Source organism: Lytechinus variegatus, chromosome 8 (genome assembly GCF_018143015.1).
Source record: "Lytechinus variegatus isolate NC3 chromosome 8, Lvar_3.0, whole genome shotgun sequence".
NCBI lineage: Eukaryota > Metazoa > Echinodermata > Echinoidea > Temnopleuroida > Toxopneustidae > Lytechinus > Lytechinus variegatus.
Genome location: NC_054747.1, coordinates 18858535 through 18876132, shown reverse-complemented (window position 1 = coordinate 18876132; position 17598 = coordinate 18858535). Strand labels below are relative to the sequence as shown.

Genomic DNA, 17598 nt, shown 5'->3' with positions numbered 1-17598 from the left:
TCACAGCACTGGGAAATGGTTCATACTATTATTACATTTTGTATTTACATGTATATAAACTATTATTTATGAAATGTGCTACAAATACAATTTTAACTCATTTTTATAGAGAAAATAAATTAATGAACAATTTAGACAATTGCCTCTTCAGTCTCATTATTTTTTAAACCTCTCAAATTTTGAATAAACTAATTTATATTGTTTACATCTGAAGTAATACTGTATGTATGTTTAATATTAGAAAACAAAATGATTATAAAAATCTTCAGAATTTAGCACAATTTGAAAATAATAAATTTGGTATTATTAAAGGACAAGTCCATCCTAACAAAAAGTTGATTAGAATAAAAAGAGAAAAATCCAACAAGCATAACACTGAACATTTCATCAAAATCGGATGTAAAATAAGAAAGTTATGACATTTTAAAGTATCGCTTAATTTCACAAAACAGCTATATGCACATCCTGGCTGGTATGCAAATGAGAGGACTATGACGTCTTCCACTCACTATTTCATTTGTATTTTATTATATGAAATCTAATTTTCTCATTGTCAAGTGATACAACGCATTGCTTAATACTTTATGGTTCAGTCAAGTTGGTCCTTATTGTCAAATCTATAAAAAAATGAAATATTGTATAATTCAAACAATAAAAAACAAAAGAAATAGTGATGGACATGATCAACTGACTCACCTAGTTATGCATATCACTATTTTGTGAAAAATAAGCGAAACTTTAAGATGTCATTACAACCGATATTGATGAAATTTTCAGCATTATGCTAGTTTGATTTTTCTCTATCAATCCAAGTCGACATTTTCTGGGGTGGACTTGACCTTCATTGGTGAAATATACACCCATTATTGAAAAGTAACTCCTTGAATTTTGCAATCGTGATACCCTTTTTACTGTACATACATTCATCATCCATCCATGACATGTTCGTTTGTACAAGCATGGTGCACGCCTTGCAATGGCAGTGCCCCCTAAAGAAATTAACAGGCAATTTGCCCATGGCTTTGCTGCATGCAGAAATTTCAGTGATGTTCCTGGGGTGTGTTTCACAAAGATTTAAGTATGACTTAGAGTCGCACTTAAATACCGAATTGCATACGGTATAAAAGGCTTGACAGCATTGGTCAGATCGTGTCATGAGGACACGCATCACTGTGTCTATCAATTTAGATCGCGCATTGCATATCATGTACACGTCGGCATTTAGTGCGACTTGAGTCATACTAAGATATTTGTGAAACACCCCCCTGATCTAATACTATCTAGTCTGTTGACAAAGAAGATTGGGAGGGGGGGAACGCAGAGATTCCCTCTAAATGCCATGGCTAAACAGGGCTTTTAATTTGGTTAATGTAACTTACAACCAGGAATTTTGATCATTTCACGAGACAAACCTTGGGCTTTGGTGTTCAATTCAAATGTTAAATTCGGTACGACTTACTTTAGTTTGGCTAAGATAAAGGTAAATACAGGTACCTCTTACCAAGTCAAATATTTTGGGACCGCATGAATCTGTTCAACTTAGAAAGTTGATTTAGGAGAGGTATACGACACATGTTTTCAATTATCTGGTCTCGAAACTGCTTCGACTTGGGTGAATATTATACTTAAGGCAGGTTGACTTGGGCAGAGTTAACCTGTATTAATTTTTTCTCACCTATGAACACCACCATCAATACTAGCTGGACTAGCTGGATTTCAACTCTGCACGGTAAACATGGCTTTTTACGCATTTCAAATTTACAGAAATGTACAAAAGGATAATTTACAAGCAAATGTACATATGTTACACATTCTACAGAAGAGTTGATTTTACACATATCACAATACCATTCTAACTCTACTACTCTAATCGGAATCGTCTCTGTGTCTTGATCTTCTATGTTTGGTGCTTCGACCTTCTTTCGTAGACTTGCCCTGACCTGCAGCTTTCTTGCGTGTCTTGCCTTCGCTCCTATTTCCCCCAAGTAAAGGATGGATATCTGTAATAAAGATGGGGAAAATTGTTTGGGAGTTTTGGGTTTACACATCATTGCTTTTATATTTTAATACAGAAAACTTTCATCAGTTGGGGATGATAAATTAGATAAAGTTTAAGGTTCAACCAACCTTAAGAATTATTTGGTGTGAGTATTTCGTCCACTCCTGTGGACTTTCTCAAGCCAGTTGATCAGTAACACACAGAAGCTCGCCCCAAATAATTTTCAAGGTTATTTGAAGCTTAAACTTTATTTAAAATATGTGTTATAGCAAGGCTCGACATTAGCGGTGGCCCAGGGCCACCAAAAAATCATCTCGGGCAACCATTATTGAAAAAATGTTAAGTAGCGCAATTTTTCTCCCGATTTTGCATGCATTTATCAACTTTCTACAGTTCACCTTGCAAGCCAATTCGGCATGCGCCTTTTTTGTTAATCTACACACAAATACACACACACAAAGATTGCATAGTCATGACTGTATGTAGGCCTACTGCTAGCATACAGTAGGGGAAGGCGGGGTAAGTTGTGACAGTTTTTGCCTTTTGCATGTTAGAATTGATATGATTAATAATGTTGTCGAAATAAGTACCTTACCTTGAAATTTAATTCTTCTGAAATATTTTCCACCTATATATAACTTTCTATCCCCACACTGAAAGTCATCGTGACCTTTGAAAAATACGATGTCAAATGGCTCAACTTGCCCCATATATGGGGTAAGTTTGAGCCACCTTCTGGGGTAAGTTGAGCCACAAAAACTATGTACAAAATGTATGAGGGGAGAACCAGCATGTCAATTTTTTGTTTAAAGTCTTTTCACTTGCTAATTCTCTATAAATACTAACATCCTTTAAAAGGAAAAGAGCAGTCATGTAAATTTGCTCCTTTCAGCCAGCATCAATCGATTTTAATTGTTTGTTTTTTAAGATACATTACCATAGGAATTACCATGGCTCAACTTGCCCCATGCTGTTTGGCTCAACTTACCCCATTCCGAACTTAGTGCGATAATTTTGTATCCACACATTTATTATGCATCCATCATATAAAAGACTATGACAAGAATGAAGATCCATACCTGGACTAATAATGTTGTTATCATGTCTTTATTATATTTAAAGACGTGTGTGTTTATAAAGCGCTTATCTATTTCACACTCCTTTTTACTTTTTTGGCTGAAATTCATATTTTTCCCTCTAAAAAACTACTTTTTGTTTCAAAGTTGAAAACAATGTGGTGGGGTTAGGGGTTATGCTATGGGTCATCAATACATGACACCACCACAATGTCTGACTCATTCATTATTGGCCTGGGGCTGGTGGCTCAACTTGCCCCTATGCTCAACTTACCCCACCTTCCCCTAGCTATCTATTCAGCCGGCCGTGCCGGCTGTCTGGCTGAGCTTTGCATGCATGAAACCACTGCAGCCAGCTGTGCGCTAGCAGACTATTCAGACTCAGGGAGCTTCGATACGAAATGTTACTGCTAAGAAATCTTCCCCAGAACTTTGAAAATCTACGTCAAAGTTTCATTTTACACCAATGAAATGCCCTTCTACAGTCCATATTACTGAAACCTGATTATTTGCAAGCATTAAAAGGAGGAATTATGACCTCTCTTTTGACTCAAAAAGACCGATTTCCAAATGCATTAATACACATGAAACACATAGGTGAGTACATCACAGTCCCAAATGTGCATTTGTATGTATGTTGATATTTGGTTTATTTCGAAGCTGTGTCTCTTCTAGCCAAAAATAAATAGACAGCTTCTTTCTTTCTTGTTCAATGACTTCTTAAACCACTCTCAAGGAAGTTAATACTTTGGGAAGGCATTTCATTGATATGAAATGTGAATTTTCCATCATTTTGTCAAATATAGGGAAGGAATTTTCTCACTGTTTTTTCCAGATAACTTTTGCCGTTTTCTTATTTTTTTCTTTCATTTTTTTTACAGTGATTAAACCATTTATACCCCTTCCCATTGAATATGCCTGATTAAAGAATATGTTTTTACTGAATAATAATAATCATAATAATAATAATAAGTTTCCCCATTTTTTATAATTTTGTCTTATTCATTTTTCTTACATTTTCTTTTGTTTTTTTTCTCAATTTTTTCCCGTTTGTTTTTTCTCTCTTCATTTTTTCTTTTGTTTTATTTCACTTATTCATTTTACAATTTTTTTCTCTTTTTAATATACTATTCTATTTTCTGTGATTTTCTCCTGCTATAATATGCTGGAAAAGAGAAAATAATCTGGATTTGGGGCTTGCATAATCTAGGTTTTACGATCAAAAAGGAAGAAAGGAAAAATCATTGTTTTGTAAATCTATCTGAGTTTGACATATGCACTATTTATTTACTTTACCATTATGAGTGTGTGTCTATATGTAGATTAAAAGTCCACACAACCTGGGAACAATACAATTCTTTTATTCTCTTTCACTCATTTCATATTTACAATGATAAAGCAATTTATACATTACCACAAAATAAAGTAAAATAACAGCAAGCACGATTCACATACAATATAGTGGTAGTGACTGCAGAATATTTCAGAAGTTTGTTTTATTCATTTTAATTAATGTTTTTCTTTATATTTTTCGGGCCACCAAACTTTACTGCTGGGCCACCAAAAAAATTGTTTGAAGGTTTTGGTGGCCCGAACGGGCCACCATCAAAAAAAGTTAATGTGGAGCCTTGGTTATAGAGCCTTAGGCACTGTTCAATGAAGCTATATAGCAGGGCTCCACACTAACCTTGTTTTCTACTAATCCAACCTGTACCATGTCAGACCAGTAGATACCCAGTTTTTCCTTTTTTTACTGGTCAGAACCTAAAATTTACTGGCCCCCCAAAATAAAGAAAAAACTTTTATAATCTTGAGTTTATTTTGCTGTCTTTTATTGCTTATATTGCCCCCCACCCAAATACAACAAACAGTACACACAACATAATTCATGAGAGACATTTCTCAATTTTGGATAGCCATTTTTTTAAGATACCAGAGCCATTTTTATAATTTACAAAATAGGAGAAAATATATATCAGTTAAATATATTTTTTACTGGTCATGTTGGGCCAGTAAATCTGGTTATTTCTGAAAATTTACTGGCCCAACAGCAATTTTAACTGCTCTGGGACTGTTGGACCAGTACCAGTGTCGCGCACTCTATATAGTAATTGATTGTAGGGCTAGTTTATGAGTGATTGTGATGATTGGCGTGTGCAGTAAATTGCACACCTCCATCTCAACCCAACCATCTTACTCTCCTGAAGTCAGGTCTACCTTCAGAAATGCTCAATGGCACGGATTCACAAAGGTGGTTTTGAAAACCCACGGTTGAATCCATGGTTTATGCAGATTTCCTGTATAAATTATGCTTAATTTAGTGCGTATCGGGCACGTGCATAAAAACGTCCAATGATGATGCACGCTTTTGTCACAGTGCGCCAAATTGACGCCTGTTACCATGGTTAGATATGCTATTTTATTCATGAGTCCAGTGTTTGAAGAATGGACTCATTAATTCAAAACAGTGGACTCATGAATAAAAGAGTGTGGATAACCATGGCAACAGGCGTCAATTTGGAGCACTGTGATAAAAGCGCACATCAGCATTGGACATTTTTTTTTATATACGCGGTTAAATAAGGGTAATTAATACAGGAAATCTGCATAAACCATGGACTCAACCATGGGCTTTCAAAACCTCCTTTGGGAATTCAGGCCTATAAAATACCACCCAATATTACCATATTCCTGAGGACCAGAGTTAAATCTCAAAAGATCAAACTTGCAACTTAGCTGAAGGGAACACAAATTATCAAGAATTTCATTAAGTGCAAGAAGGGGTCACTAGTAGCAACACAGGCATCTCTGACATACCAAGTCTCGCACCTTAGGCGTGAGACTCCCACCCTTGGGACTCTTGATCATTCCCCAAGTTTCCTTCCCACGTCTGTATCACAGTCTATCCCTATATATAGTGCGTCCCACAAAAACGAAACCTAGATTTATCGATGAGTTATCATAACTTAATCACAAATAAAATAGACAAATGACCTAACATTGTAAAGATTAGAATCTATTCTTTCATCTGAAATTGCTAAGATTATTTTTTATTCACGCTTGAGTGAGCAAAAACTATTTGAAGAGGGATACCAAAAAGGTATTTGGCGGGCTGTATATGGGTTTCAAAATGAAAACCACATTTCTAAAAAGTACAATATCTGCTCTTTAATTTGATACCTCAATGACAGAAAATGGTCAAGAAATAACAAAGTTCTGGTTATTTGAAATAAGGCTTGAATTTCAATAATTTCATAAAATGAAGGGGTTTTACAGGCTAGCGTTCAAACTCGCTCGACACTCCGTTTTGTTGACGATCAGCCATGCATTAACATTAAGTCTATTGTTAACCATGCGATAGCTTCTGTGGGAAACCGGTGAAAGCAAGTTTATCTAATGAAATTAAATACCCCCCAAATGATTTTTTGGCATCCTTTCTTTGAATTGTTTTTGTTCACTCATGCGCGAATGAGGAATAATCTATGATAAATCATCGCTAAATCTCGGTTTCGTTTTGTGGGACGCACTGTATGTAGTATATTATACACAATGAATATGATCTGGCGCCAAGTCATATGAAATCTCATGGACAGCTGGTGTTTGAACTTGGAATCTCTGACATTGCTGGACAGTGTGTGCACTCTACAAAAATATACCATTGTTAATATCAATATAAGTTGTGCCTTACTTAAAAACAGCCTTGTGAAACGACAACCAAGAAGGGAAAGAGTTACATGGTGGTTGGGGCAACTTCGCCCCCGAAATGCTCAAAAGAGCAATGAAAATTCAAAGAGGGGCCCTGGAAAATCCACATCAATGCAACGTTAAGCTTCTCAAATGTTGCAGATACAGGCAGTAAGTTGTAAATGTAGCCCTCAAAAAAATAATATATTTTTTGCCTGCACCAAAGTCTAGGGCCCTGTCTTACAAAGAGTTACGATTGATCCGATCAATCTCATGTATATGGAAATCCATCAATGTCATATAATTCCTTTTATAGGAAATTTGCTCAATGTCATTTGAAAACAAAGAGAAGCATACTGAATTGACAACAAAAGAGTGAATGTATGAATATACATCATTTCTAGAAAATATGTTGAATAAAGATTTATTTTATATGTTGACTTTGCTGGCTTTCCATAGTTGAGATTGATCGGATCAATTGCAACTCTTTGTAAGACGGGGCCCAGCTATGACCTGAAACAAAGGATTTTTGTTCACTTACCGTCTGATGGCGCCCCCTTGAGGTTGATTTCATGCGTTTTGACTTTCTTCTTCTTGGGTGAAGCCATCGGTGGATCCTGTGATATCGATCGCTTAGGGGCCTCCGTCGGGGGCGGCTCATCCGTCTAATAAAGAATTATCATAAATATAATAAGGAGCTTCTAGAGTGTTCATGCATGTATCCAATCTGCGAATGCCTCAAGGTGCCATTTTTTGCTTTGTGGGTTTCTTGATAATGATATTCACAATATTCCCCCCAACGAAAAGATTTACGCCCCCCCCCCGGTTCAGATTAAAAGTTATGACATAAGACGTTTTCATGTCAAGGGTGCAAGATTGATCAAAAGCCATAGTCGTAACTATATTAGCCAATGCTATCTCCTTCATTCAAGTGAAACCAATGGCGTAATGAGCCCAAAATTTATAAAAAGTTACGAGAGAGCGAAATGAGTGAGCAAAAATTTTGACATTTTTCTTACAAATATCCAATTTCGTGATGAATTTTGACATAACATTCAGAAAATAATATTACATTTCACCCTTCTCTGTTTCCTATTCTCTTAGTTTTTCTTGGTTGTGAAAATTTTGCGGGACAAGCCCCCCTCCCCCACGCCTCCCTATCCATACGCAACTGAGTGAAACCATAATGATAAACTTACCGGGTCAGCGTTAGGAGCCCATGATTGGTCCTCTGTATCTTCTACATCAGGAGCAGTAGGAAGGTAGAGAAGAACGTTCTTAGGCTCCTCCTCCTCATCACTGAAAAAGTCAAAGTTTATAATAATAAATGAATGAATGAAATAGGATTTGTATAGCGCACGTATCCACCTTTGGCGCTCCTATATTACCCCGGCTTAATTAGTCTACTGACTCCGGCGCTCACAGCTTTTTGAGTTACTTCCTGCTGGTACCCATTATGTCCATGATTCCACAGAAATCAACAAATTATAACTCACATAGGATATGAGTATAAAACCATGAATTAAACCTGTCCCATATAGGAAGAAATTAGCTACTTTCATACATATATGAAAATATAACAGACCTTGTCACTCTTTAGAATATCATGGTGACTTGTACCACAAATCTTTCACCACAATCCATTATCACAAATCTTCAACACCAGTTCACCAATGAAACTGCCCCATTTCAGTAGCTTGTAACAGTCTCAAGAGAACACGCAACCGATATCAAGCAATGTGAAAGAGGGGCCAAACTCACCTGCTGATGAATGCTGAGATGGGTTCTTTTAGACTTCAACAACAATTCACCAATTAAACTGCCCCATTTCAGTAGCTTGTAACAGTCTCAAGAGAACATGCAACCGATATCAAGCAATGTGAAAGAGGGGCCAAACTCACCTGCTGATGAATGCTGAGATGGGTTCTTTTATACTTCAACAACAATTCACCAATTAAACTGCCCCATTTCAGTAGCTTGTAACAGTCTCAAGAGAACATGCAACCGATATCAAGCAATGTGAAAGAGGGGCCAAACTCACCTGCTGATGAATGCTGAGATGGGTTCTACTGTTAATACATCCACTTCTTCATCTTCAACATTGTTTGTTTCTGTTCGAAAAAAAAATTATGATTCGATTCAAATTCTATATCTATACTTTTTCATTCACTCATCAAGAGAAAAATGTTGATCAAAAACATAAAATGGAAACAGAAAGACAAAAGCCTTAATAATATGAAATGGGGTACTACATATTGTTGATTAAGATATTCAAAATTCTATAAGTAGATATTTGAAATTCAATCTAAACTTGTTGAAAATTTTGATTTCAGTTTATTTATTCTAATTGAAATAATTTAATTGATGTAATTGAATTTATATGTTTTCATGGTTTGGATGGAGCTCAAAATCTTACATAATTCACGTTAAATTTCAGGTAATACAACATATCAAGTAAATTCAATTCATTGAGATTGGATAATTAAGATCATTTCATGATTTAAAATTATTACATTGAATAAGTTTTCTATTTAATGGCTAAGAACACAAAAGCAGAAGTATTTCAAGAAATAAAACAAAAACAAAAAACAACACTAAAGAGGTTATTAAAATCAAATGTAAAATAGAAGAGTTAAGGCATTACTTTTTCAGGAAACACTACCTCAACCCATCAGGATAGAATTGGCAATGTAATAAACAGAACAAAATCACTGTATCAAAATACAAATTAGCAACTGTTCATTAATATCTTCTTTTTGTCATACATGTAGGTGTACATTTTGACTGAGTTTACATCCATATATGATTTTTTTTAAAGTAAATGATAGAAAATTACTGACTGTTGCCAATTTGAAGATCAAACACAGATTATCTTGACCGCATGAAAGCTTGTGCAACAGAAGGCAGTAGATCATCTTACCTGTACGACCTTCAAGTGATTTGTCTTCATTCTCGATGTTAAACTACCTCTCCCAACATTAAATTTTTTCCAAAGTATGAAAATGAATAGAAAGTGAGTGATATTTGCCAATTTGAGGATTAAAAGATTTTTTTCTCACCTGTAGGATCTTCAACTGATTTGTCTTCATCCTCGATATCGAACTCACTCTCCCTTTCTTCGTATTCTACATTCTCATCAAGCTCCTTGAAATCTGGGGCATAGGCACTCCAGTTTTCCTACATCAGAATGACAAAGAAGAAAACAAGTGGAATGCCTCTGGCCGTCTCACCTGCATCACGCGGTTCAATATAGCAGCAGTGCTGACTTTGAATACTACTCTAACTCGCACAAGATGTTCAGTGATACATGGTTACTCTTATGTCCACTTTTTATGAACTAGACCAATAAACTAACAGAGATATGATGGTTATTCAACAAAAAACCCCAACATGGCCAAAGTTCATTGACCTTACATGACCTTTGACCTTGATCATGTGACCTGAAACTCGAACAGGATGTTCAGTGATACTTGATTACTCTGGTGTACAAGTTTCATGAATCAGATCCATAAACTTTCAAAGTTATGATGGTAATTCAACAGATACACCCAATTCGGCCAAAGTTCATTGACCTTTGACCTTGGTCATGTGACCTGAAACGCGCACAGGATGTTCAGTGATACTTGATTACTCTAATGTCCAAGTTTAATGAACTAGACCAATAAACTTTCAAAGTTATGATGGTAATTCAACAGATACCCCCGATTCGGCCAAAGTTCATTGACCCTAAATGACCTTTGACCTTAATCATGAGACCTGAAACTGGCACAAAATTTTCAGTGATGCTAGATTACTATTATGTCCAAGTTTCATGAATCAGATCCATAAACTTTCAAAGTTATGATGGGAATTCAACAGATATCCCCAATTCGGCCAAAGTTCATTGACCCTAAATGACCTTTGACCTTGGTCATGTGACGTGAAACTCATGCAGGATGTTCAGTGATACTTGATTAACCTTATGTCCAAGTTTCATGAACTAGGTCCATATATTTTCTAAGTTATGATGACATTTCAAAAACTTAACCTCAGGTTAAGATTTCGATGTTGATTCCTCCAACATGGTCTAAGTTCATTGACCCTAAATGACCTTTGACCTTGGTCATGTGACATGAAACTCTAATAGGATGTTCAGTAATACTTGATTAACCTTATGGCCAAGTTTTATTAACTAGGTCCATATACTTTCTAAGTTATGACGTCATTTCAAAAAATTAACCTCAGGTTAAGATTTGATGTTGACGCCGCCGCCGCCGTCGGAAAAGCGGCGCCTATAGTCTCACTTTGCTTCGCAGGTGAGACAAAAAGGGAAAAAATAAAAAACATTGCAAACTTTCAACAAACCATCTTTGAGATTTAGTGAATGACCCGGGAATAACTTTACTTTTCAACTATCCCAGGTCCTATGTAAGCACAAAAAATCTTTCTCTCCTGGGCAGTATGACATGTTATATGCCCCTGCACTATCAGCAAGTTGTGCTAGATTACAAATCATTGAGCGTGCATTGAATAGTCAAAAGGGCAAGTGAACGAAAACCAGCACTAAACAATTCGAATTTACATGCATGAATTTGATAAGTGGCAAGAGTCAATACTGAGGATTTATTCAATGGAAAGTGTACTATCAGTAATCAATCAAATTTCTGCAAAAATTACTAGAAATTGCAGTAGTTGGCATCTCTGAAATGAACATAGCCATCAGAAAACATACCACTTGGTTCTGTGCCCACACCGAGACCACTCCACTCGATACGGAAGCTATGATTGGTCGAACGGGATGCCAGACGACGTCCAATAAGAGCTCTCCTCTCGTACCATGGAGGATTTTGACGAGGGAACCAAACTTCTTCTCCCAAAGATAGAGGGCGTGCTGTCTTGCAGAACCTAGAGAAAAAGTGTGAGTGTGTGAGAGAGAAAGAGACAGCAGTTGTTAATTATTTCATTTCATCATGATTGGTGGCAGCACAAATCTTCGTTAACATGAGAAATCTTATTTTCCTTGCGAGTATACAACTTTTCCTAAATTAATGTACACAGCACGTACCAAAAGCAAGTTAAACAATTATTGAACTGAAGGACGAATCCGGAGCAGAAAGCTTATGTTTGATCATGGAGGTGTCGTGGTTCAGTCACTTGACTCTTAAACCAAGGGTTGAGGGTTCGAATCCCATCCGGCGAGAACATCCTTTGGCAAGGCACTTATCCATGTTTGTCAACTCTCCACACAGGTGTCAAATGGGTACCCGATTGGATGTGAAAGTCAATGTGATTAGATTGGCACGTGTGCACCAATAAACGGTTGCCTGGCCAGGATAATCCCCAGGGAGTGGAGATGGTGCACCTTATGTTTGGAACGGAGATGGATCCTATGACCAGGGTAATAATAATTACAATTTACAGTGCTGAGAAACTAACGTATGAAAATATATAAATGCAACTATTATTATTATATCATTATTATCGTAGGCTGATTTCAAAACTTGACTATATAAATGTAACTATTATTATTATAGGTTGATTTTTAAAACTTGTTGCATTGATCACAAAAGGGCAATCGATCGCACAAATAAAGTGTGCAAACAATAACCAAGGATTGTGTAAAAGGCTGCAGGTTTTACCTCCAACAATATACTCTCCATCTCCTGAGAAGCAGCATTTCTTCCATGGTGTCCTGTTGACCAGATCCTGGAGCTTCTGGATTGGTTCCGGCTCTCCGTTCTTCCCGCAGGCCAGGACTTCACCGCTCTCGTACACACGGATGATTCTGTCAGCTGAATTCACTAAGAAACAACTGGGGGCGTGAATAATAGATATCAGTCATCAATGTGAATAAAGTATCACTATGATATCACTGAAAATTTGAAAAATATCACTCTAAAATTGTTTGTTAAGACTAAAAAATATAATAAAAGTTTTCAATCAATTTTAGCTAATATATACATACCCTAAGAAAGTCAAATGGCTTGCCATATACCTGTCATCATCATTGACTGTATCTTTACTATGGAAAGCTTTGGATAACATAATTCTTCATCAACAAGGCACACAAAATATCACTTTAAGACAAGTAATCACAGTGACTTACATATCACTTCAAAGCTAGAATTTTTCTCCTTTTAATAATATCAAAAGCAAATAAATCAATATTTTAAAGGTCCAGTCCATCCCAGAAACATGTTGATTGAATAGAGAAAAAATCAAACTAGCGTAGCGCTAAAAATTTCATCAAAATCGGATGTAAATTAAGAAAGTTATCACATTTTAAAGTTTCGCTTTAATTTTCACAAAACAGTGCCATGCAAACAGTCGATGATGTTCTCACTCACTATTTCTTTTGTTTGTTATTGTTTGAATGATACAATATTTCATTTTTACAGATTTGACAATAAGGACCAACTTGACTGAACCATATAGTATTTAAAAATGCTCATTAAACATGTTCAGGGAGGAATTAATTGTTGTTTCACTTGACAATCAGGAGAAAATAAAAATATTTCATATTTCATTAATAAAATACATAAGAAATAGTGAGTGGATGACTTCATCAGTCTCCCCATTCGCATACTGACCAGGATGTGCATGTAACTGTTTTGTGAAATCAGGCAAAACTTTAAAATGTCATAACTTTCTTATTGTACATCCGATTTTGATGAATTTTCAGTGGTATGCTTGTTGGATTTTTCTCTTTTCATTCAAATCAACTTTTTGTTGGGGAGGACTTGTCCTTTAATAATTGCTTATTTTTCAACTTACTTTCCCCTTCGCGCAAACTCAATTGACTTGATTGCTGTTGTGTTGCTTGTCCCAGTGGTTACTTTGAATGAGGCGACGAGCTTCCGAGTTCCTGCATGAATCACTATGACCTATAACAAGTGTATTAAAAATAAGCAAGAGAATACATGAATTCAAACTTGTTACCAGGCAATAAGCCAGTTCGTAGTTCCTTTCTGCGCATGATCAAAAGATTCTACGCATGATCAGAAGAAGGTCATTTGTACTAAAGTGACATGGTGCTTTAAAATCTAATGAGATAAGCACCAACTTTGATGTCTTGATTATTCTTTTGAATTGTCGTTTTCATTTACATCCACAAAAAAACAACAATGCTTCAATGAACGACTGGTATTTCACAGTTTGTCAAGTACATCGTGCAACATGCCAAGATATGCATTCAAAGTAGGAATGCAACAAATACCTTCATTAAGTGTTCATTGGTGTGCTATTCTAGTCACCTGGTCTATTCAATTTCTTCGTCCTGCTATGTAAGGCAAGCTTACGTAATATCTTGCTTTGAAATCTGCCTACCATGATGAAAGAAATGAAAGGTCATTTGACCAAAATTGCCCATGAAGTAACTACGAACTGGTCTATAGCCAGCAAGACGGCATTAGATACATGTACCTATATATTCATAATTCAAATTTTCACAAAGATTCAACCCTTGAAAAAATTCTATGGCCAAGCATTTTGATGTGCTAAAGCAACACAAAACACTTAATAGTTGGCAGAATTTATGTAGCTGGCCTGATATTTACTATAAGTACTGTAGAATTTTGTCAAAACATTTATTGATTTACTAACATTACAAACATTTGACATAAAGAAATATATTTACAACAATCCATCTCATGAAATTTCATAACATTTGAACTTAGCACAATACAAAAGAAATTATACCAAGTGCTGTAAAATACCTGATATCATTGAAAGAAGAGAAATATGGTTAAGGCATGGTCACACCGCCCAAGCGTTGTTGGAGCGGTCGTGGAGCGGAGAGAAAAAAATCATCACCACTTGCTACCGTTCACCATTTTCGATTTCGATTGTTTTTTTGTTTTTTTTCAATTTATGTTCTCGATTTTTTCCCCAATTTTGAGAGCGAAATTCGGCCCTCTTTCCCTACCGCTCCAACAACGCTCGGGCGGTGTGACCGTGCCTTTAGGTAGAAACTTTGAAACAATTGAAATACTTACTTTTCCTTTGGCATTGCCTGCGTAGACATGGTCTCCTTTTCTGTCGAATGATGCAACTATGGTTGTGTCAAACTGAAAAGAATAAGAGAAAATTAAACTTCATCATCTAGACACTTAAGAGCTCTTCTGTAAGAGAAATTGAGATAATATCAATCAAACAATATTGTAAAATACATTGGAAAATATGGCTACATCTAGCTGATAATTTTTTATCAATTCAAACATTAATGAAAGGGACATAAATCTAACATAGAAAGGTCAAAATTATGAGAATTCTTATATTGCTTTATAGATTTTAAAGCAACATATCTATTTCAATGCTAAAAAAGAATGAATCAATAATAATAATACATTATAGTTTTATACTAAGTTTATACTAAGGAGAACAAAAAAAGGGGAGAAGGGGGAGGGAGGTGGATGAGGGAGAGGAGGAAGAAGAGGACATGGACGTGGAAGAAGAGGAAGACACAAAGGAAGAGGAGGAGAAGGAGGAGGAAGACATTCTTCAATATCACATACTTACATCTTCATCTAATGGAACTACATTGTATGACCCATCAAGATCTAACAACACTGGTGCATATTTCAGTGGACAAACCAAAGCCTTATTTCTGAAATGAATATAAGAGAAAGTTTAGTTATGATCAGTAATAATAATCAATTTTAATATCTTTATCAAGTACTGGAATAGTGAAATTTAGGGCAAGGTAAAATTGGAGTATACTCTGAACCAGGCCTGCTCTGAACTATTCTAAATTTCAAATATAACATCAGTTTGATAATCAGTGCTTTAACATTGTTTGTTGTAAAAAGATATGCATAGTTCATTGGCAAATGATAAATTTCATAAAAATATAGGTTTTATAATAATATTCCGTGTTTATATAGCACTTAACACATCGGAACGATGTCTTAGCGCTTTACAGATATACCATTACCCTTTACAGATATACCATTACCCTGGTCATCAGACCCTTGCATGCCCGCATATAACTTATGCACCTTCCCCACTCCCTGGGGAGCATTCCAACAAGCCTTCCAAGACTCAATTGCTAGGCATACTACATGTAGGCTTTTGCATCCTACCGGGTACTCATTTAAAAGCCGGATGAAGTGTTGCAAGTGTGGATTGATGAACTTTCTCAACTCCCTGGGGAGCAATTCAACAGGAGTTCAAAGACTCAGTTGCTAGGCATACTACATAGGATTGTGCATCCTTCCAGGTACCCATTTAATACCTGGATGGAGAGTTGCAAATTGTGGACTGACGCCTTGCCAAAGGATGCTAGGCCATGGTGGGATTCGAACACACGACCCTCTGATTATAAGGCAAGAGTCAGAATTGCTAAACAATGATCATGGCCCAGATGCACAAAAATTGCTAACAATAACATAACAATAATAATAACATAATAATAACAATAACATTGCCAACATTGGTAACATTGCCAACTTCACTAAAATCTTGGGATTCTGATTGGCTGTTTAGCATTGTTACCATGGTATTTGCCATGGGATGGCAGAGTTGCTTTAATAGTAAGTTTTATGCAACGGGGTCCACATCTCACCTATCTCTTGGGTGGAACTGAACTCGCAAGACCGGCGACGGAAAGCGATGTCTCTGCTCGCAATCGCCTGTCGATACATCCCAAACTGATACCATGTTATCCGTTGAGGCACTCAGTAACTTGTGACCGTTGCGACTCCAGCTGTGCAAGGAAACATGATTTCATTGCAGACTGATTTTATTATTTCTTCATTTCATTATTCTTTTTACTCATCATTTTGTCTACATGTACATAGAAGTTATAATCTAATTATAACCCAAAAAAACACAAAATTTTTACCTTCAAAATAATTTTAACATTATTATTCTGTTTACACGTGGCTTATACTATTAAAAGAGCGACTGATCTTGGGGCTGGTTTTTGCCATTCATCACACACAATAATCAATGCAATTGTTAACAAGGCCTGGAAGACCTTTTCCCAAGCATAGCACAAGACAAGTGCCAGGGAACTACATACTAACTTTTTGAGTTAAGAGGAAAAATTTGTTCATTGATTAGGTAATTTTTCTTAGGTTTCCACTAATTCAGAGCCCTTCCTTTACCAAGAGTTGTGTACGATTCCATCAATCTTCACTATGGAAATCCATTTATGTCATACTCATAATTCTTTGCAAAGAAAATGATTCCAATGTCCGTTTGGAAACAAAGAGGGAGAACACTGATTTATCAAGATGAAGATGCACGTAGCAGTCTACATCATATTTGGAAACTTTTTTAACTGATACATGCATTGCAGGTGTTGGCATGCCGGCTTTCCATTGTTAAGATTGATCATAATGATCTCAATTGTTTTTAAGATTAGGCCAGGACCTACCTTAGAGAGCAGACTGGGTGGACATGGGCGCTGATTATCTTGGCGATTCCTCTCGTCAGGAAGTCCCAGATGACCACACGTCCATCGTTGCAACCTACGGCTAGCAACGTGCCTCGTTTATTGAAGGCACACGTCAGAGCCATGCTGATACAGTCCAATGAGCCATCACTTTCCTAGGGGAAACACACAATTCAGGGCTAGATCAGTAACAGAAACATTAACCCATTGCCCACTGGAACCTGGTAGTCCATGTATGAAGCATATGGGAATGACTGAATTCAGTAATAAAAAGGGTATTCCCACTGCTTCATAATTGGAAACGTGTGGTTCCTTGCAAATTATGGAGCGTTGTGGCCCAGTGGATTAGTCTTCCGACTTTGAAACAGAAGGTCATGGGTTCGAATCCCAGCCATGGCGTAATTTCCTTCAGCAGGAAATTTATCCACATTCACCTGGGCTGCACTCAGCCCAGGTGAAGTGAA

At 36.4% G+C, this 17598-nt stretch overlaps 1 protein-coding gene across 1 annotated transcript in view; it reads right to left on the bottom strand.

Annotated features, from left to right (window-relative positions):
- Positions 1–1307: 1307 nt before the first annotated feature.
- The window catches only part of LOC121420105 (retinoblastoma-binding protein 5-like), a 30968-nt gene continuing 14677 nt past the window's right edge, over positions 1308–17598 (bottom strand). The window contains exons 3-14 of the mRNA XM_041614638.1: positions 17117–17289; positions 16301–16441; positions 15256–15343; positions 14733–14804; positions 13513–13622; positions 12378–12550; positions 11471–11643; positions 9819–9936; positions 8801–8870; positions 7959–8058; positions 7301–7424; positions 1308–2000 (exon numbers count right to left, since the gene is read on the bottom strand). Of these exons, the coding sequence (XP_041470572.1) occupies positions 1867–2000; positions 7301–7424; positions 7959–8058; positions 8801–8870; positions 9819–9936; positions 11471–11643; positions 12378–12550; positions 13513–13622; positions 14733–14804; positions 15256–15343; positions 16301–16441; positions 17117–17289 (1476 nt within the window). The 3' untranslated portion in view covers positions 1308–1866. The remainder of the gene's footprint in view (positions 2001–7300; positions 7425–7958; positions 8059–8800; positions 8871–9818; positions 9937–11470; positions 11644–12377; positions 12551–13512; positions 13623–14732; positions 14805–15255; positions 15344–16300; positions 16442–17116; positions 17290–17598) is intronic.